General features: G+C 40.1%; 2 protein-coding genes across 3 annotated transcripts; both read right to left on the reverse strand.

Annotated features, from left to right (window-relative positions):
* Nucleotides 1-402: 402 nt before the first annotated feature.
* On the reverse strand, nt 403-14,335 carry mapk14a (mitogen-activated protein kinase 14a). 2 transcript variants are annotated; one of them, XM_080031496.1, is made up of 12 exons: nt 13,956-14,335; nt 11,570-11,699; nt 11,353-11,411; nt 7,071-7,182; nt 6,591-6,620; nt 5,132-5,179; nt 4,923-5,037; nt 4,733-4,804; nt 3,342-3,421; nt 2,157-2,235; nt 1,774-1,947; nt 403-1,633 (listed from the first exon to the last, which is right to left on the reverse strand). In XM_080031496.1, the coding sequence occupies exons 1-12, from the start codon at nt 14,072-14,074 to the stop codon at nt 1,569-1,571; spliced, it is 1,083 nt and encodes a 360-aa protein (XP_079887622.1). In that variant the 5' UTR covers nt 14,075-14,335; the 3' UTR covers nt 403-1,568. The 2 variants fall into 2 exon arrangements, with proteins under 2 accessions (XP_079887622.1, XP_079887621.1); XM_080031495.1 differs by lacking the exon at nt 3,342-3,421 and adding an exon at nt 3,886-3,965.
* Nucleotides 14,336-15,200: 865 nt separating this feature from the next.
* On the reverse strand, nt 15,201-26,022 carry elapor1 (endosome-lysosome associated apoptosis and autophagy regulator 1). Its single transcript, XM_080031482.1, has 22 exons — nt 25,930-26,022; nt 24,090-24,210; nt 23,816-23,996; nt 23,559-23,706; nt 23,393-23,464; nt 23,150-23,255; nt 22,911-23,060; nt 22,554-22,642; nt 22,149-22,326; nt 21,657-21,785; nt 21,078-21,168; nt 20,861-20,966; nt 20,613-20,750; nt 19,583-19,846; nt 18,507-18,683; nt 18,267-18,417; nt 17,368-17,461; nt 17,152-17,253; nt 16,806-16,932; nt 16,256-16,434; nt 15,963-16,128; nt 15,201-15,813 (listed from the first exon to the last, which is right to left on the reverse strand). Exons 1-22 carry the CDS (start codon nt 26,014-26,016, stop codon nt 15,676-15,678), a joined length of 2,994 nt encoding a protein of 997 aa, XP_079887608.1. The 5' UTR covers nt 26,017-26,022; the 3' UTR covers nt 15,201-15,675.
* Nucleotides 26,023-26,137: the final 115 nt, after the last annotated feature.

A 26,137-nucleotide genomic window follows, 5' to 3' on the forward strand; every position in this document is an offset into this window, starting at 1 on the left:
TAACTATTTTAAAATGGAAGTCTCAGGATTTTATATTTAATTTATTTTTTCGTTTTTACATGAATGAACAAACATTTTTAATGTGATTAACCCTCCAAAAAAGAACTGAAAGTAACATTTCTCAGTTATAAAACAAGCTCCTAATAGTGTAGATGTTTTTCAGTTTATCAGAATTTTGCTAAAGAACATTTTAAAATTTTGATAGAAAGTAAAAATATGCATTAAGTTAACAGGCTAAAAGAGCAAAACAGGTATACACAAATGTGCAGGACATTGTCTTCTGGAGGAAACAACACCAATTCATTCATTCTCAAGCAAACCCCAAAAATAGGATGAAAATATGATGTTAAACATGCTGTCGAAGAAATATGAGCACAAATTTCAGATCGCAAAAAACACAGGTCTCTTGAAAATAAGTCTTTATTTTGTTAAACAAAAAGGACTGTAGATAGTAGTTACTCTGCTGTACTGAAAATAGTTTAAGGGATCTATCGATTGCTGTATATAAATACCACCTCCACAAAGTATAAATACATCTGAAATCCCTCATTTACACATTTAAGCAGTATTTCTATTAGAGGTTTTAGCATGACACTTAAAATTCCTGTAAAACAACAACACACTCTCGCAAACACACACAAAGTCTTAAACTGATTCATACTAAAAGTGATTGCTTTATGACATAACCACAAGAATTCAGAGATTTAAAAAATACGGCACAGATATTTACATATTTCTGAGCAGAGAATGTACCCATGAATATTTTTCCTTACTTAGCTTGTTGAATTGCACTGTCCTTAAAACAGCATAGACTTTAGACTTTTCCGTGTAGCCAAAATATGTAAAGTGTCTCACAGATTTTTTAAACTATCAAAATACACGTTCAAATGTATGAATTTGGATGGTGAGCACTAAAGGTCATTGACTACACAGAGCAGGCACAGTCTCAAATTGTCAAATACCGAAAAACATAAAAATCTACTTGTCACAGATATGAAACCCTTCAAAGTTATCTTTTTAAATAAAGGAACAATCATGGCAATAACTTTACCAATATATGGGAACCAGTGCTACATTTGACAGCTTGGCAGGGTGAGTGGTCAACTAGCATAAACCTTTTTAAATTGATAGACAACAACAAAAGCTCATTCATAAGTTACTCAATAAAAGTTTTAAAAACACAAAATAGCACAGCTATAGGTCGGTCCAGGTGTTTCAGCATCTCAGTGTCACAGTGATGAGTCATCAAAGTCTAAATGTTTAAAAATCTGTAGAATATAAAATGATTTCAGCTATATGCAAGAAGTGACCTTTTCCAGCAACGGACCATTAACATTAGTGGTTCATAAATAAGAATAATGAGAATTGGTCAAAGATTTTTCTCTCCCTGTGCTGGTATGGATCTCCCTAGAGCTAATCATGGAAAACATTTTCTCCACTAATATAGACTGACAAAAGGTTGGCAGACACTCCGATTACAAGTGTGTCTCAGAGTTTAACACTGATGCACATGTTCGAGATCGTTTCCAATTGACGGAGGACGGGGTCGATGTGGGTGGCACGTCACATTACTCCATGTCGTCCTCATCAAAGATAGGTGGCTCAAAGCTACACACCTCCTCGTAGGTTAATCCTGAAAGCAACCAGAAATTGTTCAAATACATATTAGGGTTCTATAATGTTAGCAAGGGAAATATTAATACCTGAAATAACGATTTCTAAAAGATTGTTATTTTACAGTACTAAGAGTGTGTGTGGAATTTAAAGACCTACGTTTCCACTCTTCAATCTCCAGCTCGCGGCTCTCAAAGCTCTGGTCGTAGGGCTCAGCCTCCGGCTCGTCGTCTGGGTCGTGGTACTGAGCGAAGTAGGGGTGAGCCAAAGCCTCGGCTGCTGTTATCCGCTTGTCTGCGTCCAGAACAAGCATTTTCTCCAGAAGGTCCACAGCTTAAAAGCATGTCAACAGAGCTAAATGTCAAACAGTCTGTGAGCCATTTAAACATCCTTGTGTCCCGTGATATAGAGTGCTGGCCAAAGTTTTGATTTCAAAGCCAATATTAATACAAAAAAGATAACGAATAAAGGGGAATTTCAATTGTTCTACTTTCAGCTTGTACAACGATTAAAAACAGCCGGTGTTGAGAAAAGCCTTTTACCTTGTGGGTTGGCACCAATGAACACATCAGTAAAGTTCCTCTTGGGCATGGTTGGCAAGGAGCCGATGTAGTTCCTGGCCTTGGAAAAATAAATACAGCAAATCAAACACCAACTAGCAGCAACATGTCGCCCACTGCATGTTATATGAAGCGCAAACATTTCCATGCAACTGATTCTGTTAGATGTAGCCATTGGTATTGAATCATTGTTGCTCACGTATAACATTTTTATCTACACCACTACTGTATAGCTAATCAGAATGAATCTTGGTGCTAAAGCCCAGCTCTCTACAGTAAACTGTTGCTCATTGAGTAGTTTTAGGTTTTTCAGCATTGAAAATGACTGTCATCTGTATTTTTGGGTCCCCATGCACACAAAGGTTTCTTGACATTTGGGATTTTGACTGCCTAAAATTAGACGCACATACACAGCTGCTGCTGATCTCTAGCCACCAGCAAACGTGTGATTGACAGCTATGACGTGATGCTTCACAACAGCAAAATGTCTTAGTGTGATGGAAAATTAGAGCTCCAGGGGGGGAAAACATTGTAGTGTGGTTCTCTTTGGAAAACTTCCCGTTTGAACAGTTTAAATGTATACAAAGTACGGTGCAGTGCCAATACTATTTTTCATATTCAATTCTCATCATGATTATGGATTATATTTCTAATATATTTATAATTACAAAAAAATTAAAATACACAAATTGAGACAAGCAGGTTTCAGGAAGTGTGCAACAAAGGCGGAAACAAACAAACAGAAAATCTTTCACACAGAAATTGCCTTTAGCACACAAGTTCAGAGCCATCAATTGTTGTTACAGTCACATGCAGCAAGCGTGTCGGACATCACACAATAACTCTGATTAAACAGGAAAACTAAAATCTTATATCCCTGGTAGTGGCCAGTAGAGGCAATGCTGCTCCTTGTACCCCACTTGACCAAAGTACTGTAGTTAATGTGAACTGAGTGATGCTGATCTAGTGTGGCCATTAACACCTTCACTGTCGCTCACTTCTGACAATAGGTCAAAAAATATTACAATAGTCCTATCTTGGCATATAAAGATATGTTAGTATGGGAAAACTGTTGTACCATTTTGGGGTAACACTCAGGATACTAAACTGTCCTCCCACCCCGGTCTGCTGTCTGGGCTAAAGAAAGCAACTGTGGATCCTCCTCACCTCGTGGCTGGGCATCCTGTTTATTAGAGATGCTGGGGGCGTTCCTGTCAGACGCATTATCTGCTGAAGCTGGTTTATATCTATGGAGCTTGTGTCAAGGGGAGTATAGCGACAGAGCAGAGTTGGTTAAGAAGCTGCTTCTCAATCTAACACTGTGCGGCTGGACTCAAGGTGCACTACAAAGTTATGTTGAAAAGCTAGCTTCAAGCTTTGAGGCAAAATGTGATGAAACAAAAAGTTAAGAGGAAGGGGGATCGGCAGATTTATGGGAAAAACACAACAAAGTAGTTTTCATTACAGTCAATCTGTAAAAAGGCAGCGCTCAACCACCGGTGTCATAACCGAATCGCTGCAAGCGTGACTTAATTCACCCGGTTAAAAGGAGGCAGAAAGCAAATCTCAGGTCCACAAAACTGAAGGGTGGAAAACATGCGGTCAGTATGGTAGCAGATTCAACACGTTATCACACGGCAAAATGTGACGTGTGGAGCAGAAAACTGGTTAAAAGGAGAAAAAAATACTTTGCAGAACTTTGAGAACTCACAGACTCTGAAGATAATTTCAGCAAGAGCTCGGGCCCTGGTGTTCCGACGAGCAGCATGATTAGCTTCAACTGATCAATGTCTACCGGCACGGGGTAAAGGAAGACCAGATGCTGGACGTGGGAGACCTTGTAATCTGACCTGTTAGTCTTCACACTCCTTGTGAAACTCATGTCACTTAAAAAACATCTGCGATATTAAATGTCACTATATTTGCTTTATATTTGACACATGAGCTGCAGCAAAAGAGAAAGGCCCTATACGTAAGTCTGCACAGAGAAGAAAAGATATGAAGCATTTGAAATGTTGGCAAACATAAGTGGAGGCAGCGGACAGCCTTGTTGTACACTTAATTTACAAGCTCAGCCGTAAGTCTGAAAACCCTGGCAGGGGGATAAAAAAAATAAACAGAAGCTTGAGTTCAGGCTCCACAGATTGATAGGTCTGTACAAAGCCTGGCAGTGGTGCAGGCAGAGAGTGGCCCCAGGCCAAAGATGCATACTGACAGGGCAGGAAAAGTTGAAGCACGTCAGTGGAACCATTAAAGCAAAGAGTATATGTCAAGCCAGAAGGGAGAGTGGAAACAGGTACTCTCTATGTAACATTCTTGATATAAAAAGGCAGGGCAATGTTGGAAGAGGAAAAGCAGATAAGCAGGTTTTAATGAGAGGCAACAGAAGAAGAAAAAAGAAGCATTTGCAAATAAGTACTACTACTGTGCTGGCAAAAAAACATCACAAAGATGTCAATGTGTGCCTAACCTGTTTGATATATTGTGCAAATGGATGGTCAGAGCCTCGTCGGCTATCTGAGCTCTGTACGTACTGTACTCTCAAATGAAAAGGATACGGTCAGTACCAGGAAACAGAGTTCTTCCAGTGAGCAGTTCTGCCATTATACACCCCACCGACCAAATATCCACTGAAATACAGAGAAGAAGAGCACAGACATTGTCTCTTGTCAACAACTCTTTTCATTGTGATGTATGGGGGCTAAATGTTACTGGGGAAGACCAAGCCATCTTTTAAATGTCACCTACCTGTCATGTTGTAATGCATCCAGTTCAACATGATCTCTGGGGCGCGGTACCAGCGGGTGGCCACGTAGCCTGTCATCTCATCATCTGTGTGCCTCGCCAAACCAAAGTCCAAAATCTGGGAGCAATTGAAGAAATATTTTATGAAAATTATTCACTTTGGTAGAATTGGGATAAACCAATGTCTTTAAGGGGAGCAGCAATTCACTGACCTTCAGCTCACAGTCTTCATTCACCGCCAGATTACTAGGTTTCAAATCCTGGGGAAAGGAAAGCAGTAAATATGAATGTGTGTGACCTTACATCATTAACAACAAGCAGAAGTACAGGCCCTGTTTATTACTTCTGTTCCCTTCAGTGTTTGCACAAGGAACAGGTCCAGTGTTTCCCCCAGCGCTTTATAGCTAAGGCGGCCGCCTTAGCAACGCCAGCCCCCCGCCTTGACTACCAACCAAGAAATAAAAATTAAAATTATTTAATTAATTTTTTATTTTTTTTGTGCTGCACAATTAATGTACTAGCAAGCGCGATGTGTGCTTGTGCATGGTCATAACTGCACGAAAGGCCACAATTTGCGGTAAAAAGCATGTGTCTCCAAGCGTGTCTATCAGCTGCTCTGTGTCTGCGGCTTTGTGCGCGCGACCATACCACACCGCGCGCGACTATGGCATGCACGCAGGAGTTAAACGAGCAGAAGCAAACCGACATTTAACTGGTGGGGATATTTAGCTGAACAGAAAGAAGTGCTCTGCAAAGCTAGAACAGTTTAAGACTCCACATCACCGTGGCAACACAACCTATTTATCAGCTCAGACAGGGCAGAGAAAAGTTTGATGAATGCATGAGAGTGATGGCCCAGCCAAGTTTCAGTAAGTGTTTACAGAAGTGCCACACTGTTACTGTCTTTGAAATGCATTTAGTCATTTTAAGGGGAAAACACATTGTATTTATTATTTCAACTATTGAGTTATTTTTCAAACAGCATGCTATTGTAGGCCAAGAAGATTTATTTTCTGAATTTTCAATGCTGCTTTATTTTTATGTTTTAAATTGGGAAACACATGTTCCAAAACGACCAATAACCTCTGTATTTAAAAAGAAATCAAGCAAGTAGGCTCAAAATAACCATTAATGAAGTATAAGCTATCGCATCACAGTAGGCCTATTGTCCACAATAATCGCACAACAGCCCCTCATCCAAAAAGGAACTTTGAAAAGTTGAATTCTCACTTTGATGTGCATACACATGTTAAGTGTATGGTCCAGTATTTGTATTTAGTATGTCTGTATAGTATTGCACCAAAACAGTAGAAGTGTTCTTTAATTGTGCTTTGTACTGTCTGCATGTTTGCACATAATTTGTACCTGCACATATCAAAGAAAATTGCACAACTGTAAGGTCAGTGTCTGTTGTATTTTTGTATTCAAATTAACAGTTGTTTATTTCTTTACTGTGCATTGGCATCTTTGAGCAAAATTCCCCCCAAAATTTTCGACGCGGCGCGCCTCCCATGTCCCGGGGCAGTGACCACCTTGACTAAGACATTTTCTGGGGGAAACACTGAGGTCCTACTCTGCACAGCGGAAAATGTCATAAACTCTGACACACTGTGTCAAAGGGGTCAAAGCCAAAGGGATATTTGTAAGCCAAAAAGCAAAAATGGCACTTACTCTATGAATGATGTCTGCAGAGTGGATATACTGTAGAGAAAAAGCAGGACATGGGCATTAAATTACATAGTGTTAATGTATCGATTTAGCACAACATAAGATCATCCATACTGCAGTATGTAGGGACTATTAATCAGTTACGGTAGATGAAAAGATTGAATCGTAGTGTTCAATATCAACAAGGGGCGGTTAGCTTAGCCTAGCATAAAGACTGGAAACAAGGGCAAACAGTTCTGTCCAAGCTCTGCTCCTTGCACCTCTAAAGTCCACTAGTAAAACGTGTAATATCTTGTTTGTGTAATCTGTACTAAAATTGAAGTGCAAGTAGTGCTTTACAGGAGGTTATGAGCAGGATTATTTCTCAGACATATGTAGTCACTTCCTGAAGTGAGTCTGCCAGGCAACAAAGATAAATGTCAGGCGTTATCCTTAACTAAGCAGATATGAATGTTATTAATACATTTCCTTTGATGACCTCACCTTTAATCCTCTGAGGATCTGGTATATGAGGAACTGCACATGGTCGTCTGTCAGTTTCTGACATTTCACTATGTTGTTGAGATCTGCCCCCATGAGGTGAGTTACAAGATACCTGGAGGTCACAAATAGCAGTTTAAATAAAGACAAATATCGGAAAGCATGTCAATGTTACCTCACTTCATAAAAAAGCCACATGGATATAAATGAATACATTTGCACTTCAAAAAAATTGGAGTTGTTTGGAGTTTGAAACTGATTTCCCATAAGGCTATGTGAGTTTAAACTGGTTTCGCTGCTACGTTTTTTCACTCTCACTTCTCTCCAGAGGCAGTGAAAAGCAGAGCCCTATACACATTAGATGCAATAATCAACAAGCTCAGACAAAATTAGCATAATTGGTCTGCATTAGTTTTGAATTCTAATCTAATCCCAGAGCTGTTTCAAATGCCCAAACAGCACTTGTGGAAGAAGGGGAAACCAGAATGTAACAGTGGCCACAGCCAAAACACACAGAGCCATGTGCTGCTTTGTCAGTGTGCTGCTCCACAAACACCCATTTCATGAATACCCTTCTATTCGCACCCAGCACAGAGACTGAGGCCCAGAAATAGCTCCTGGTTATGCTTGAACTTTTTTTTCAGCAGGACACGGGGACACAGACAGTCTGCAAAGTTCACCCGCCTTGGAAAAAAAAGGGATATAAATAGTGACCTCTGTTTTCCTCTCTCCTATAGAAACAGGAGCATGGCTGGAGCTCGGAGGAGCCTTAACAGCGCTGTGACTCAGTTTGTATTTTTAGACTTGAGGGAAACCACGCTTACAGCACCTGTATATATGAGAATTGTCCTGGCTTTCATAGTGCATTCAGAACACTTCCAATAACTGGGCAGATGAACAGATAAGAGTCATATTTCCTCCTGAAAAACTGTGACTCAGCATATATTCTTCAATTTAGTGCAAACAGAAACTTCAGTTTGTGTTCCATATCAGCCACCTATTCTCCCACACTCTTATCAGAAAAGTGTTTTTTTTCTGTATGTGTGCGCACCTGCCACCATGGCTCAAAGTGTGAGTCTAGATTTAAGGAAATGACAGTTCCACTCACATTTTCAGACTCACGATGGATATGAGAAAAAAGGATCAAGTCTGAGAGATACAGTCCCCTCCATAAGTATCGGAACAGTGAGGCCAATTCCTTTATTTTTGCTGTAGACTGGAAACATTTGGGTTTGACACCAAAAGATGAATATGAGACAATAGCTCAACATTTCAGCTTTCATTTCCAGGTATTTACATCTGGATCTGATACACAAGTTAGAAGATAGCATTATTTGAAAAGGAACGCCACATTTTTAGGCAAGCAAAAGTATTAGAACAAATAGACTTTAAATAAATTAAAGTGAATAAAATGTAATATTCTGACGCAAATCCTTTGCTTGCAATAACCGCATCAAGCCTGTGACCCATTGACATCACCAAACTTTTGCATTCTTCTTTTATGATGCTTTTCCAGGCTTTCACCGCAGCCTCATTCAGTTGCTGTTTGTGTAAGGGGGTAACTCTCTTAAGTCTCCTCTTTGGCAGGTAAAATGTATGCTCTATAGGGTTTAAGTCTGGAGATTGACTTGGCCAGTCTAAAACCTTCCACTTTGTGCCCCTGATTAACTCCTTTGTTGTGTTTTGGGTCATTATCTTGCTGCATGATGGAGGATCTTCCAATCAGTTTGGTTGCATCTTTCCTTAAATTGGCAGACAAAATGTTTCTGTAGACTTAGAGTTCATTTTGCTGTTGCCATCATGTGTTACATCATCAATGAAGAATAATGAGCCCATCCCAGAAGATGCCATGCAAGCCTAAGCTATGGCATTGCCTCCACCGTGTTTCACAGCTTGTATGTTTGGGATCATGAGCAGATCCTTTTTTTCTCTAAACTTTAGCCTTTCCATCACTTTGGTAAAGGTTCATCTTGACAACAACACAGTAACACATGATGGCGGCACCAAAAACAACTCAGAAGTCTACAGAAACATTCTGTCTGACAATTTAAAGAAAGATGCAACCAAACTGATTGGAAGATCCTTCATCATGCAGCAAGATAATGATCCAAAAAAACTGCAAAAACAACAATGTAGTTCATCAGGGGCAAGAAATGTTAAGTTTTAGACTGGCCAAGTCAATCTCCAGACTTAAACCCTATCGAGCATGCATTTTACCTGCCAAAGAGGAGACCGAAGGGTGTAACCCTCCAAAACAAACAGCAACTGAATGAGGCTGCGGTGAAAGCCTGGAAAAGCATCATAAAAGAAGAATGCAAAAGTTTGGTGATGTCAATGGGTCACAGGCTTGATGCGGTTATTGCAAGCAAAGGATTTGCGACAAAATATAAAATTTTATTCACTTTAATTTATTTAAAGTCTATCTGTTCCAATACTTTTGCTTGCCTAAAAATGTGGCGTTCCTTTTCAAATAATGCTATCTTCTAACTTGTGTATCAGATCCAGATGTGAATACCTGGAAATGAAAGCTGAAATGTTGAGCTATTGTCTCATATTCATCTTTTGGTGTCAAACCCAAATGTTTCCAGTCTACAGCAAAAATAAATTAATTGGCCTCACTGTGCCGATACGTATGGAGGGGACTGTATCTAGTTTTTTTTTTATTACAAATACTGCAGCATCTAGTCAAAGATCGTGCTATGCTACTAGCGGCTAATGTAGCCTTGAGCTCCCAGCCTCAAGCAGCAATGAATGGGTTCAGGTTAAAGACGGCTGGTTATCCACATGCATAGATCACTTGAGGCAAACAATTACACTTTTAGCAGCCCCCTCTAGAGCCACCATGAATTTCTACAGGTGATCCCTATAACCGTTAAACATATTTTGATGTATAAAATTGACGGACTTCCCCTTTAAAAACCTAATTAAAGAATTTATCACACTCCATTTTTATGTCAAATATGAAAAGGTCATGTCAACACACTGCATGGGAGAGGGATGTTTGGAGGGGATGACTAAAGGGCAAACTTCAGTACACTACTCTGCATCAGAAAGCTGTCAATAGCTGAAGCCTTTTTCGAATTTAGTTTTTTAACCTATCAGGTGCTGTCAGGGAGGCTTGGGAGACTGCCACAGACACATTTAGTAACTGGATTTTTATCATAAATATGTGCATGATCTGTCAGGACGAATTAAATAAAACGTAACCTTTGGCAAAGAGCGAAGGTGCTTTTTCACACAGAATATGAGACCTAGGAATGAGTGGGGGAACCTTGCATTTCAGAAGATCCCTGAACACAATCACTGTATAGTTATTCTAGGACACAAATAACTTCCTTCTTCAGCAGGTGATGAATATATTTGATTTGCAAATGCCAAAATAATTAGAAAAGGTTTTACTTGGATGACATAACAAAAAGCCACCACATATCCTGATCTCTAGTTCTATAATTATTATTTTTTTTAGTTAATTGCGGTTTCCCACAGTCAAATATCATGGAGCAATTGTCTCCTCACCACAAAACTACAAGTTCTTAGGTTCTGGAGTTTGAATATTCTCACAGTATCTATGTGGGTTTCCTCCCACACAAAACTGCATGCATGTTCGGCATTAGAAATAATCCTGCCTATGCTTTTGACCAAGGCCACAGACATGAAGAGGGTGCAGCACTGCCAACTCCCCTTCTGCTCCAAAATACTTGGTAAGAGTGAATTTGTGATGAATGATTTTCCATTAAGTAATGTATTCCGTATGAAACTGAAAGGGAATGGGGAAAAGATAACCAAGTCCAAGCATTACATTCTTATATCGGGTGTTGACTCAAATCCATCACAATTTGAGCTTGAAACAGTAACTCATTGTGTTTAGAGAGGAGACAAGGGAGGCAACACGCAAGCCTCAGGAATGCGTCACCATCTTCATGTCCACTTCCCATTTGTTATACAACTTTCAACATTAACAAACAATAACTACCTGTTTGCAAGCAAATCAGATATGTTTCACAAAGCCAGAAAGCAGGAAGCAAATGGAGGGGGAAGCTGGTGGTGAAATAACTCTTGTAGCACATTAGACAGCCTAAGAAATGTTCCAGTGTGTTTAGTCAGCTGGCCTGTGTCCAGGTGTTTCCCAGCCACAGCTAGGATTGTCTGCTGCTCAGAAACTAAAGGCTATAGTTGGTTGAACAGTGTTATATTATGCAAGTGTTGTTTAGTAGACCCCAATCCAAAAGGGCAGAGGGAAACTTTGAGTGATGGTAATTATTTCAAACAAACGCATCTAACTTACACATCAGTGAATTCCTTCAGAGAAGTAGCAGGGCTAAAGACATCAAGGAGGCCAATCACCTGCAGACATATGAAAAGCACTCTCAGGTTAACCACAGAAAGAACGATGGGCAGCAACTCTATCCTTAATTAAATGCAGATGAGTTTTAAAAAGCAAACACATTGGGAGCATAAGCAAAGAAACAACACTAAACAGAAACAAAGGGAAGTCGACTCACATTTTCATGTTTCATGTGCTTGAGCAACCGCATCTCTCTGTATGTTCTCTTGGCATGGATTATGGACTGAAATGGCCGGGAGAGTTTCTTCACAGCTATCTTCAAACCAGTCTTCATATCATAGGCAGAACTGTTAAAAAAAGTGGGCAAACAAGTAAGTTTAAATCTCTTCAGCAATAATAATTAAACACTTCACCCTGATCCTAATAACATACAACAATGTTTGTCAGAGTGAATTAAAAAATACAAATCTATTCAACGCTTGGCACTAGAAATTAACATAAAAGGAAATGAATGCATTTCATTTTAGGCAGATTTGGCTCAGAATGGGCTGAGTTTGCTGTCAAAACCAAATTAGGTGCAGCAAGAGCTGCTGAAGGCTGTGGAAAATGGCAACATCAGCAGAAAATGTCATCTCTCAGCAGATTGGGAGCAGCTCTGCAGCCTGCAGTCAGTCCTGCACTCAAAAGCCAGACTGTCTCCAAGACAAATGTTGCTCAATAGGCTACAACCTAATCGTAGCCATAGCCAATGGAAAGCCACCTATTAATTCTGCTGGGACTCAGTTATTAAAGCTGACATATCCAATATTTCCTTCCTATCCTACTCAACCAATACCAATCTCCTTTAGATTATATATAATAATATAGTGGGTTCACATACGTCAAGTTGATAACGTGCAAACCTTAACAAAAGGATCGTTGTGTGAGTGTATCTGAATAAGTGACAAATTGTCAAAAACTTTGAACAAAGTGCTATATAACACAAGTCCTTTTCTGATGGAGATAACTAAATGTTTACATTAAGTAATCATTGTACCACCAATTAATAGTGCAGTCCAGTATAAAGTAAATCGGTCGGAGATTCACAAGAAATTTAGAATGTAGAGTCCATCATGTAAACACTGAAAATATAAACCAGTGTACTGCTTGAAAAAAACAATTACAGTTAGGGCTCCAGCAACAGATTATCCTATTGCCCAGCAACAGCACAGCTGTCTGCTTCCATCTGCAAAACAAACATCTGCTCACTAAGTCTGTGTACCGCTGACAATGTTGTGTCCTAGATAGAATCTGCTGCTCAGCCCATTTAATCAGCAGACCAATGCAAAGGGTCTAAACCGTGAAAGCTTATGCCTTTGCTCAAAGCAGGAAGGAAGGAAATCCACAGTACCACCAGGGACTTGTTAAAAAGAGTCATGGTCTCATCTACACTGAGTGCAATTATGAAAATAAGTTTATAGTTACTGTAAGAATTCACTGCAAAGCCCACAACATGAGTTGTTATAACGATTTTAGGTTGGAATATATTGACATTATATTGAGATTTTAACTAGATGACCTATTATTTTGGATTTATGGCATGTAGCAAGTTCCCTGGTCTTATTAGCTGTGTAAGTATTTTATTATAGAGCCAACTGTCAATCTTTTTACAATTAATAGATTTGTTTGCCTATAGTTTGTCAGAAAATCAGTCAAACACCAAAAGATATTCAATATTATTAAATATAAAAACAGAAATACAACAAATAATCACATTTAAGAGGCTGAAACCATGGCATATCTCCATGCTAAATAAAGATTAATCAATGATTATAATTGTTTACGATACATTTCTGTCAACTAATTTATCAATCAATCATTTCCGCAAAAGATGTATTTATTCAACTACTCTTAGTTAAAGTGACAGAATGCATTCAGTTTCTGGACCATCTTACCAATAGTTTATACTCTTCTTGACACAATATCTTAGATCTTCATATTTTTGTCAATGCACCAATAATACAAATATTTTCACATCATCAATAAGAATGTAGCGAGTCTTAAAACATACTTCATATATTTGTTTTCCAGATCGCTCCAAAACATAGCAACTTTCAACATGTTAACAACATCAATTAACCTCATCCTGACCTGCTCGGATCTGTTGGTGAGACTTTATATTGATAAAGTGAAGTAAATCAATTTTTTTCACACCAGATGACATGAGAGTAACGTCTAGAAATACTGGGTCAGCAGCTAGAGTATGAGTAATCACGAAAACAGGTTTATTAGTCATAGTCCTGTGATAGTAACAGTTACAGGCATAAGATCAAGACTTTTCCGAACAGTTCAGCGTTATTGTAAGTACGTAGTTTCCTACAGTATGGCTGGTGTGCACATGATAGGACAATTCTAAGTTTTTACAAGTGTATAACTCGACATAGATGAGCAGTCAACAGGTTTTCTGGTTCAAAGACACATCGTGGCTCCACCTTGCAAGCTAACAATCAGGACAAGCTAACCTAACTTTAGCATTCGCAGCACAGGCCTCGTCTAAATGAATGGAGGTTAAGTAAGGAGACGAAGCTGCACACTTTCTCAAACTCACACAACAATAGTTTTACCTCACGGATCCGTAAGCACCAGAGCCTACAGGGGAAAGGTTTTGGTATCGCTCCGGGACTTCCCATATCGTCTTGTTGACGTCCTGCCGATAAAACTTGGGTCTCTCCTTCTGCGACATTCCTGCAGAAACGACCGAGACCACCGACTTGACTTTCTTTACGAGCCGCCGTGCAGCCTGCGTTAAACTTTCCCCAAGTCACGAAAAAGAGACGCTACATTAAACGTTTCTCGTCCTTGGAGAACTTTAAATAACGAAAAGTGAAGGGGCTGCCTTTTTGCTAGTTGTTGCGAAGTCGCCGTTTGCTAAATGCACGTTTTAAAACCTTCACGTTGTTTGTTCCTCACTTCGCCTGCTCTCAGACAGCTCCCGAGATTTCACCTCGCTAGCAACGATCTCACAAAAAGTCTCGCGAGAATACACGCTTTGGACAACAAGGCAGAAACTGAAACCCAAACCTGTGCTGCTTTCAGGTCCTAAAATAAATAGGCCTAAATAAATAAAACATATCAACACAATAGTTAAAATCATAGAGTTGTGAAAGCACAGTCAGTGATGAATTGACCAGATAGATGATTTAATTGAGTAAAACTAACAGAAAAACTATGTAAAAATACTTAATTAGGCCTACATGTAATACATTTGAAGGAAATCTGCATTCCAGGATTCACCTGTTTAATAAGTAGGCCTAATCAACCAAATAGCCTAGGCCTACTTAAATAATCACACGTAAAACATTTTTTATAATCAATGCAAATGGTAATGTTGTAGATGGAGTGCATTTTAACTGTTTTTAATGCTCTTGAGTGTTTATAACAATAGGCCTACAACAAATAAAATAAAATTATCATGTTTTGTTGGTAAAATCCAGGTAAAATCTTACGTAACCAGGCCAATCTCTTTAAAGTAACTGATCTACAGTAGCCTATAAGAAATATAAAAGGTAAATACGTAAAAAAATCATATTTTTATCTGAATTGTGGTGAAGTATGTTTTGGAGCAATAGTTATATATTCAAAAACATGTATAGCATGTCACATTTTTGTGTTTGCCTCAATAACCCTGTTTTTATTATATTGAAACCAACAACCACAAACATAATTTTGATATAGAGCTATTGTTTTAAATCAAAAGCTGGTGCAATTGCACAAAATATTAACCTCAAAGTATTAAAGTATTGTATATAAAATTATCTCCCAAACAGCACCTGAAGACAGAATAAAAGGTCATTCTTAGTTCTGAGGTATGCAGATTTAGTTTTTGTTTTTTATTGTACAAAATGTCTCTACTTCACAATAAGCAAGATAATATCATAGTCTTATTTGTAGCGGAAAAAGGTTATAAAAAGATGTAGCCAATATGATTAACATTTTGCCAAATAACATGAAAAGGAAGAACTGGTTGGCTGGTCCATAAAAGACAAGAAAAGAGAAATAAAAACACAGTTTTGTTAAATGTACAGTCTCAAACATCTACAACAATTAAAACTTAATGCACAGTTCGGTTCAAATATACTTTTAAAAATACACCATTGTGTATTGAAAAATACTGAGTATCCCCAATGTGGAGACTTTGTATGGCAATATTAGGTTTAGAAACTTAACACGTGTGAAATGATAGTACATCAAATCATCAATCTACTAAAAAAACTCCCTAAGTAAGCACATATCTCCCTCCTTTGACTCCATCTGTTGGAACTGCTTGTCAAACCGTTTGATATTTTACATAAACGTAACACTTCCAGTGCGCTTCGATAGCAGGGTATGTTCATCCTCTGAATCAAAGGAGTCTTCCTCCTCTCTCAGCCTACGTGAAGACGATGACTTAAGTGGAACTGAGTCGAATCCATCTGATGACCTCTGGAGACACATTGAAAATAACACAACACATTAAAATGTGTCGTATGCGTTGCACAGTGTGTGTGTGTGTGTGTGTGTGTGTGTGTGTATGTGTGTGTGTGTGTGTGTGTGTGTGTGTGTGTGCGTGTGTGTGACCATGGGTTACTGACTTCTCGTGAAAAGGATTTTATTTTGTTGAGGAAGGAGTTCTTGGTGAGGTCCATGAGGTCGTCCTCTGCGTCTTCTCCCTCCATTATTGCGCAGCTGTCTGCAGTGGGCAGCTCACACTCTTTACCCCCAGAATTCATCATCAGCTTAGAGTATTTATACTGTAACCTGCAGATGGAAAATGACAGGTATATCGTCTTTTCAACATTAATTACAGTTTCTTCTTTGGAGCTTTCATACTGTTATCTAAGGTTTAAGCTGGAACACTATTTACTAATACAACACAACATCTCACTTGCGGGTCTTCTTGTAGAAATAGCAGCTGATGCTGATGAGCAGCACAGCGGCAATCGTTCCGGTGGAAACGCCAAATTTGAGCCAGAAATCCAGAGTCACACAAGCGCTGACTTTTTGCGCTGGTAGTAACTCTCCTCCATAACACTGCAACGGCTGGTGCCACACATAGGTGGTTCTCTGAAACACAAGAACACACACAGATGTTAGTTGGATGTGCCCTGGTCACATAACAGTTGACATAAGTTTTTATACGGTTTTGTTCAGATTAAATAAATCAGATGATGATTATTAATTATTAATTAATACGCTTTAGAGCTTTTGGAACATGATTGTATTACTGTTCACTAACTGTTCTCCCTTTTTCTTGCATCATGCTAAGCTAAGATGATCTTTTGCTGGCTGCAAAGGATCAATCTTCTCATCTAACTCTCTGCAAGAAAGTCAAACAATTACGTATTTAAGGATTTCTCTCCAGACGACACAAGTTTTGTGATGGATTCGTGGAGGTAAAACTATTTTGATGAATATGTTCATCAAGCCAGCACTACCTGTATTCCCTGGATGCAAGCACTGACGATCTCTCTGTAGTGGTTTTTGGTGCAGAGTGGACATGCATGTTGGCTCTCCCAAAGCAAGTGGAACGTACAACCATCACACGTCACCTCTGAACAGTTACTGCGGACGAAAACAAGGTAAGAGCGGTGATTACAAGCATTGCATGACAAGAATGATCTCGAAGGACTCACTTTGTCAACTGTTTGGATCCGCAGAGCTCGGTATGTGACATGTCAGTGCCAAATAAGGCTGCTGTAAAACAGTATGTTTGTCAAAACAAATGTTGTCTGGACAACTCTTGTAAGGTCAAAAGTTGAGTTTGGTCATAGTAAGAGATACCTTGGCCGCGTAATGAAGTCTTTAGCGGTCACTGTGGGATCGCATCTCAGTCTGACAGTGGCTGACCTGCCTTGTTTACAAGCCTGAGTGGTCTCACTAGACCTGGAAACAACACAAACAAAAAGATCTTAACTTTCAACATGTGATATATTGAAAGCACCATAATGGAAGAGTTAAATAAAGTTAAAATAAATGGAAAATTGTGATCTTATTTACTTGTAGTAGAATATGACATCTGGCAGGCTTGACGCAGTGGGAAACAGCCATTGTGGAGACGAGATACCTCTCAGGTTTGTCTCAGTAGTCACACCTTTTGAATAGGAAGACATATAGCATACCTGTTTTATCCTATTTAATAAATTAAACCACACTTTTAAATATAAAACTATACAGCAGTGGGACTCTAAGAGTCTACAGCCATCCTAGCCGCTCTGTGAGGCGGTACTTTGACATAGAGGTGCTCTGAGCGAAATGCTAACGTCAGTGTTTGGAAGCCTTACAGACATACGCTAATGTTTATCTGGACTAATGTTAACTATGTTAACTATCTTGGTGTAAGTGTGTTACCATTTGTTTATTAACACTAAATACAAAGAAGAACCTATGTGGCAGATGGGAATAGTTTAGTTAACATTTAAGGCCTTGAAGTGCTAAAAAAGGAAATAATAGAGAAAAGTAAAAAAAAAAATGTTTGTTATCATCAAACAACCCCTTAGATTCAGCTTGCAGGGGCCCCAGACCCTAACATGGGAACCACTTAGAAAATGACTCTAATAATATATGATCCGGAATCAGCAGAGTCAATATCCTAATTAATCCTAATCAATATCCTTATTTATCAATTATCCTAATCAATATATTGCTACTATCGATAGCACACACTGGATTTTATTTGAGGCTGACAGAAGTCAAGGTATGGAAACTGAAATGTAACATGGAGTCTGAAAAATAGGAAAATGGCACATCCCAACAAAACACGCTGCGTGATGCCCTGAATTAGTTTCAGGAAACTTCTCACACACCTTATGCAAATGACTAACTTTGGTGTTGAAAAAATCTTACAAACTTATCCTTTTAATTTACAGCAATAGATAGCTGCAGCATTAAGCCCTTACCGACGAGTGAGTCTCCAATAAGAAAAGGCTGGGAGGACACCACGCTCTGACTCCTGATGTCAGACGGAACCACAGTGGACTGACAAACGTAACCTTTGACCTCCCTCCCGCTCGCTGTTACATTGTCCACGCAGGTTGCCGGTACTCTGCCCTAGGAGAGAAACACAGCAGGTCAACGTATCTTACACACAAGCAGAATATATTTTATTGTATCTTGTCAGGATCACTGCTTCTTCTCACCTCTTTCCCACACAGACTAATGTTAAAGCTGTGGAAATATCTCAGGCCTTTGTTGGTGAAGAGCGGGCTGCTGTTGAAGTCGGTGACGTTGCTTAGAGAAGTGAAGTTATAGTGCAGCAGTGCTCCCCCTTTTGTCTGCACATCCAACGCACAGTCACTGAGACAAGCCGTATAGGCCTGGAGAACAGACAAATAAAGTAGGTGCATTTAGATATACTGTAGATTCTATTCTGTTTAAAGTGGGTAGAACAATCCCATACATTGGCTGCAGGAAACTCAAATAATAAAACTTGTTAATGACAATATTACCTGGAATATAGAAACATGTAAGCCCCTTATATTCTGCTATTACAGTAAAGGGCGTAATTTTATTTCATCTTAATTCCTTTTTTTGTTTCTTGGACTGTTTCTTGTTTAGAATTAGATGAGCGAAAGCTTTATGACGTGAGCCGATGATATATATTTGGAAAGTATTATTAAAGAGGACAAGTTGAGCTTTTTTTAAAGATATTTCTGGGTGTTTCTTACCTTTTATTAGAGATTTTTAGCACCTAATTGAAATGAGGGCATGCAGTAAAGAACCCGGGTCCGCTGCAACAAGGACTGAACCTAAATTGTACATGCCCTACACATTGAGCCATGGAAGCATGCCAAGTCTGGAGATGTTTAATTAAAAATGTTACTAAAAAAACTTAAAGCTGAATAAATTATTTTTAACTAGAATTCAAAATCAAAATGTGTTACAAAATGGCATCAACATTATGATTTCTCACTTTTGAGTAGATCAGAAACCGTTATTGTGTAATACAATAAATGAACATTTAGATTAGTTTTTGTTTACGTAAGAGAAGTTCACCCATTTTCATTTGACATAGATATGAATCAGGACACCTTCAGGCTCAAATTACCTAAGGCAACCTCAGTGAGTATGTGTTGATATACCCCTATGTCCCAGAAGGAGCCTTGAGGATGTGACCTGTGTACTTTACAGCATGACATACAGTCAAGCACTGACAGATCATGTCACGGCTTTGCATTTAAAATTTTTCCAGTTGAAAACATTCTGTTCCTGTTACCTTGTTCCTCTCTGTGTGTGGTCCGCACTGAACACAAGCGGCCTCTCCAACTGGCTGAGCGTCCCTAATGAAGGTGTTTGGCGGGCAGCCATTACACACTCCTGTCCCATTGACCATGTAGTGTCCAGGTGGGCAGGGGACACAGGCAGAACCAGCCTTAGTCGAGCTCAGGGCACAGCGGCGACACTGAGAGGCTACACCTCTGATCACATTGGTGATGTGGATAGAGTAGATCTTTGCAGCGTCAGCACTGTAATTCCTTTCCTGCGGGGAGGAAAAACACAATGTTTGATTCAACAACTCCACACACGATGAAGTGGTCTCTTGTATCCATTATTTATGCTCAGTTCTTGTGCGTTGAACAAAGGTTCTTCATACATTTTCAAAGTGGGCACACAGCTCCAGACTGCCCTCAAGAGTTCAGTGCAGTAACTGGGGGCAAATTAACGGTCAGTGCAAAAACACTCTCATTATTTGCAGACGAATTCACAGTAGTTATCACTATATTTGGTGCTTCATTTTCTCACCTTCTTGCAAATAATCATGCATCATATGAATTGTAACAAAACCTTTATGATTCTTGTAAGACTTCTTCTTACATGTTCCTATAGACAGTGTATACACTGTCTGGCTGAAATTGAGTTAACAAAGCTACAGAGTGTTGTACAAAGGAAGAAAAAAAAGAGAAACAAAAAAGAGAAGTATGACATTATCCATGTATGAAATATGCCGTATAAAATCAGCATATACTGAAAAATACAACGCAAGAGAACTTGAATTTGCAATGAGCCTAACCCTCTCACCCTAAGCCAATGCTTTAACACTGTTTTTTTAGTCGGTCTAGCAAGGAGGATGGATGACTGGCAATGAAATAAAAATGCACTGCTCCACCAGTGAATGAGACAGTGGTAAACTTTTTTCACCCTATTCCTTTAATTAACTGTTTAATGTTTTTTTGTAGGCTTAGAGAGTGAAGCAGTCAGGAGGTCTAGATCAAGAGGGATTTTCAGAATGCGTGATTGCGTCTCACCGTGTTAACTTCATCTGTGCGTTTGAATGTCCAGGTGAAGCTGACGGTGCTGTTGCTCTGGATCACGTAGGAATATGACTGTTTGCTGTTGCTGCCTGTCCAGTGCTCGATAACATCATTATTCCACTTATTATAACCCTGCAGAGAGACATACACTCATCTTATCAATAGATACAGTAGATTCATGCCCATATAAAGCTTTACTTCTTTAGCATATGAAAAAAAAAGAAGAAATATTTTCCCCTCACCGCAAGGAAGTAAAAATTGCATCCAGCCGTACACGTGGTCTTAAAGACGAAGGTGATGCGGGACAGTTCGCTCATTTCAGTGTCTCTGGCTGCAGACTGAGGCAGCCTTCGGAAACAAGCGATGCTCCATTCAATTTTTAAAACTGGTAAACGAGGACAAGCATGTGTAGACTTTTATATATGTGCTCCTCCCTTTGAGAGACATGTTTGATCTCACCTGTATCCAGGGACATTGAGCGTGAGCATCATGTAGTCTGTGTCCTCGTCCCCGGCGGTGGTGTAGACATACTCTCCAGCCACCTCCCATCCTGTCAGTGCAAGTAAAATAAAATTGAAACAGTAACACAATCCTTGGCTATCTTTCTAGCAATAAAGACACACATAACAGATCAGTTGGACACGGATATCAATTTTAAAATCACTCCCAATGAAAATAGGGTCAATGCATAAGTTACTACCATAAGTAAAACTGAAGCTGAATTTGTAAACGGTAGAAGGTGACAAAATAATCTTAATTTATGGAGATTATTTTGATTTATGGACAATTGATTATGGACAATTTATTAGATTTTGGACTTTTAGATTTGTTTTCAAAATGATGAGGCTGTTTTTGTCATGGTTTGTTTTAATGAGACACACTATAAATAAACTTGCCTTGCCTTGCCTTCTTGTCTCTTATTTTCTATCACCCTCGTCCTCATCTTCCATTTCTCTCTTTATTATGGCTTGCTTTTTTGGTTATTAGTTGTGCTATTTGTGCCAAGTCTATCTGGTACTCTGGAACCCTGAGTCTCACCCGTGCTTTGTTTGGAGTAGCCGAACTCTCGGCGGAAGATGGAGCTCCTCATGTTGCTCGGCATTGTGTTCCACCATTTGTACTCCAGACCAACCACTGGCTCCGTGCCAACAGGGCACTCGTTACAGGCTGTGGGTAAATAAATGATGTCATGTCAGGATATAAATGTGCCAAAGAAAATAGGAAAATAGGGGGGCGCTCCAGGTGTAGTGGTTATAGCGTCCGTGTGTCCCCCCCTTGCAGCGACCAGTGGTTGTCCTCTGCATGTCATTCCAATCTCTGTCCCATTTCATCTCTGTCTATTTGAACTATTAATAGAGCATGGAAAATGCAAAAAAATAAAAAGGATTTTGCTTCACTGAAGACTTAAAAAAAACTTCTTAAAATGTATGTGAACATCTTTGGTAAGTACACAAGTATGACAGTACATAATAAAAACCTCAGGGTGACAAGCATGTGAGATAGAATATAATAGGTGTATTGGTTGGGTACCCGTTCCGTTTGAGTAGAAACCATTAGTGCAGGGTTCACAGCTGGAAGAGTTGGTAACAAAGAAACCTGGGTTACAGGGCGGACAGGTTTGCTTCTCGCCCGATGCGGGCAGCTCCACAGATCCTTTAACAGTCTCACTGCAGATCTTAGGCTCGATCCACTTGTACATGAGCTGAGTCTGAGACAGAAAAACAAGCCAGGCGTGAATACATGAAGCCACAAGTGGCTCTGCTGAACACACAATCAGCCCAGACAATATAATGTATATATTTAAAGAAACCCTAATAGTTACACCATACTGCATATAAAGCAAAATCTTACTGCGTTCACCTCTACTGAACCTGCACCGACCCTGCCTGCACACGCACACACACACACACACACACGTCATGTCATTTGTATTACCTTTCCCTCAGAATCACAGGGTGTGTGGGTGTAGAAGTAGTCACTGTTTGTACACGCAGGTTTAGGTTTGCAGCTCCCTGAACCGACCTCTGAAAAAATAGTACCCAGGCCAGGGGAAAGAGTGGGCGGGGAAGAGGGAAAACAGCTTACATTAAGATCCATTGATAAGACAAGCCTCACACATTCTGTGACCACTAAAGCAGCAAACTTAGTATTTGCATGCAGATTGCTTTGCATGTGTGGCATAATGCAAAATACGTAGTGGTTGTAATTGCAGACATTTCGTTCGGGTTATGTCAAATTAAAGAGCGTGCTTGTCCATAATATGACCAGTCTTTATGGACATGTACTATTTACCTGCATATGTGTCTCCTTCACACTGATGACAAACAGTGGCTCCCTTGTTAGAGTAGGTATCAGCAGGACAAGGGATGCAGTGGGCAGATCCTGGTTTTGCACTGTGGGTGCCGGGTTTACAATGAAAACACTCTGATGTGTAGGCCACCCCTGAAATAAAACCATCAAACATCTAATCATCATTAACATGGGGAAAAAAGTAGTTAACTAATGCAACAACAGGTGATAATCTACAGTACCTGAGATTGCAATGTTTCTTAAGAGCACGGGTTTGACAGCGCTGCCCTGCAGAGCATACGTGACGGTCCTCCAATACAACACATTGTTGCCACTTTTCAGCTCAACCTGCACAGGGGTGGAAATGAGAAAGAATCAAAAGACACATAAAAACATTGAGAGTGCCTCTAATCTGAGTTCTCCAGCAAATGACAAAGCGGGTTCCAAAAGTTGTAATGAGGGGCTAAAGCTACACTCGGACAAACCCTGTATTTGCTCTCAGAGATCTTCATCAAACGGCTTTCAGAGTCTGTAGACTGACACTGGTCATTCTGAACCTACAGCACGGGGAGAGACGAGCCAGGGGTTACCAAATATTTCTTACCAAAGCCATCTGTCGTCAAAATCAACATTCATTTCGAGATCACTTACAAAAAACTCAAAGTAAACGCCGTTGTCGGGGTAGAAATACTCAAAAGTGACAATTCCAGGTTTCTTCAGGCTGACGGCGTAAGACAGCGTTGCCGTGCACTCGTCTGTGTTGGAGGCTACGTGATCCCCCTGTGGTGTCCAGGTGGAGCTGGAGATACAGCAGCAGCAGCAGAGGAAAACAAATACATTAACTCCTTGAAAATAAGAAGCAAGGAGAGTTTTGATTGATCGGCCAATCCAAAAGGCGATATACTAACTTGGAGCAGTCCGTGTCAGCGTCCCCTCCGTTCATGTTCGACCCGTGGGTGACAAAACCAAACGGCAGGCTGTCCCACTCATCAAAGGCCACTCCGGTGCCCAGAGAGTAGGTGCCTGCAGAACACTTCTGGCACTGCTGCGACTGCATGTCCAGGAACTCGCCCTCACTACAGGAGAAGGCTACGAGAGGAAAGAGCCTAATTTTAAAATTGGCTGACGTGGACAACAAGAAAGATGATAAATGTGGTAACCTTTAAATTATTTTTAACTCACTGCACTGAGTGCCCTTGACTGGATCTGGGAGGCCTGTGCACGTGTCGGGTTTGTTGGGAACTGCAACTCTCCATCGTGACTCGAGGACGTCACACTCTGTGTACTCAAAGTGATAGTCTGACTGCAGAGACACAAACACAGGTGTGAGTTTCACACAGCTAGATATGCAGAAAACACATCAAATAGAAAGCTAGAAGTGCATGAAATACATTGTATTGCTACATAAAAGGTGTCAAGCCTGCGTAGGAAAAGTATATGTTGCCCTTATCAAAAATAGGTCACCGGATTGTTTGATACCTCTGTTTTTTTTTTGTTTTTTTTACCAAAACCAGGCAAGCCTCCTTTCCAAACAAAGGCCGGGGCTAATATTTGCACAGGAGGCCGTCTCAACTGTTGTTTCAATCACATTCATCAAGGATGTGCTGCAACTTCTGCACCAGTAGGACTCCCCTCAGGGTTTATTTACCTTTAGCCAAGGGGGAGACATGCTGATCCGTCCGATCCTTTTGTAAACATTTCATTCCAGTGTTGTCGCAAGACTTTGGAGACAGAAGGTGCTTGTGGTGCAAAGCTTTTGCTGTATTTCTCTGCCATGCTTTGACGCCTCTTGGAGGTACTTACAGGTAGGTAGGTGACCAGTAAAAGCCGTTGACAATGTCATTTCATGGTTAGAGGTTATCTTGATGATCTGACGCCCTGTGGCATATGTCATGAATACTGACCGGCCACACAGCAGAATCTTGTTCAGCACGGGCTGTAATATTCCAAGGAAAGTCACTCAGGAGACTAATCCAAGGCCATGCACAGCCTATTTAGATTAATAGTTAACAGAAACACAGCAGCAGGGGCAGCACTTCTGCGGGTCTGTGTTTTCCATTAGAGCTGCTACATTAGCTGTGGTCGGGGGTATCAGGTGAACATGGGTCTGGGTGGGAGGATCTGATGTAAAATGCATCAAACTGCACATCTGCTGTAGCCTAATCGCCTCCTTTAAACAAACATGAGGAAACCAAGGCAACGGGGGACATAGTGACCACGGTGTCTCATGGTCATTGGACTGGCATGGAAACCAACTCACCTGATGTAGTAAAGTAAAAACGCTACCAGAGCTCCTTCCCTAAATCATTTTCTTCATCACCTATAAGCCCAATGGACTCAAAATGTGGTCTCTTGTGCTAACTTTTCCCTCACAGCTCTGATATCTTAAATTCACACATGCTAGGGAATTTGTTCAGTGTATGCTGATAAAAAGAAAGAGCAACAATGTTTTGAGTATTATCAAATGGTACTGTTGGTATGCAAATTGAACACTTATATGGACGTGTGAGGAGAGAACAGCGGTCTGTGTAACATATGGGTGTCTTAGTAAAACAAGTGCGTGATGATAACTTCAACACAAAAATGAAAGCAAGCAGAGGTGAGCTGTAATGTAATGATATTCAAACACGCTGCTAGCAAAACATATGCTCATTTCCCACACCCAATATGTCCACAGTATGTTATTAGTCCTGCTACAAACCAACACTGTTGTATTGGGTCAATCTTCAGTCACTCTTCAGATGAAACATAGTACTTGAGAAGGTTTCCTTGCCTTATTAGACATATATGATACATAGGCTACATACTATCTAGGCCTATGGTTAACACCTGTTGCATGCCTGACCTATCAGAGCTACATGTTGATCATTTGAAATACAACCTACTACTCATCCATAAGCAATTTGCCTGATGAAACATTGTAGCCTACATGAAATTGTCATGTCAGTCACATTTAAGTAATTCAATGATATTCATAATCTAATGGTTAACAATAAAAACAATAGGCTATGAATGTCCTTACCTCCTTGCACATGGGCAAATCCGCAGAGGCCTTTGCATAAAGCAGCCACGTTAAAAGGTGAAGCAGGTGCATGGGGTCTCGTTGCATCGTGGCCTTCTGTCAGCGCTGAAGTGATGGAGAAGGTTGTACCTGCGCCCTCGGGTGCTGCCATCCTGGCAGCTGGAGGCGGGGCTTCACTCTGACAGGTGAACAAATAGAGATAGCCTAC

This window comes from Ammodytes marinus (assembly GCF_949987685.1).
Source record: "Ammodytes marinus genome assembly, chromosome: 7".
In the NCBI taxonomy this organism is placed as follows: Eukaryota; Metazoa; Chordata; class Actinopteri; order Uranoscopiformes; family Ammodytidae; genus Ammodytes; species Ammodytes marinus.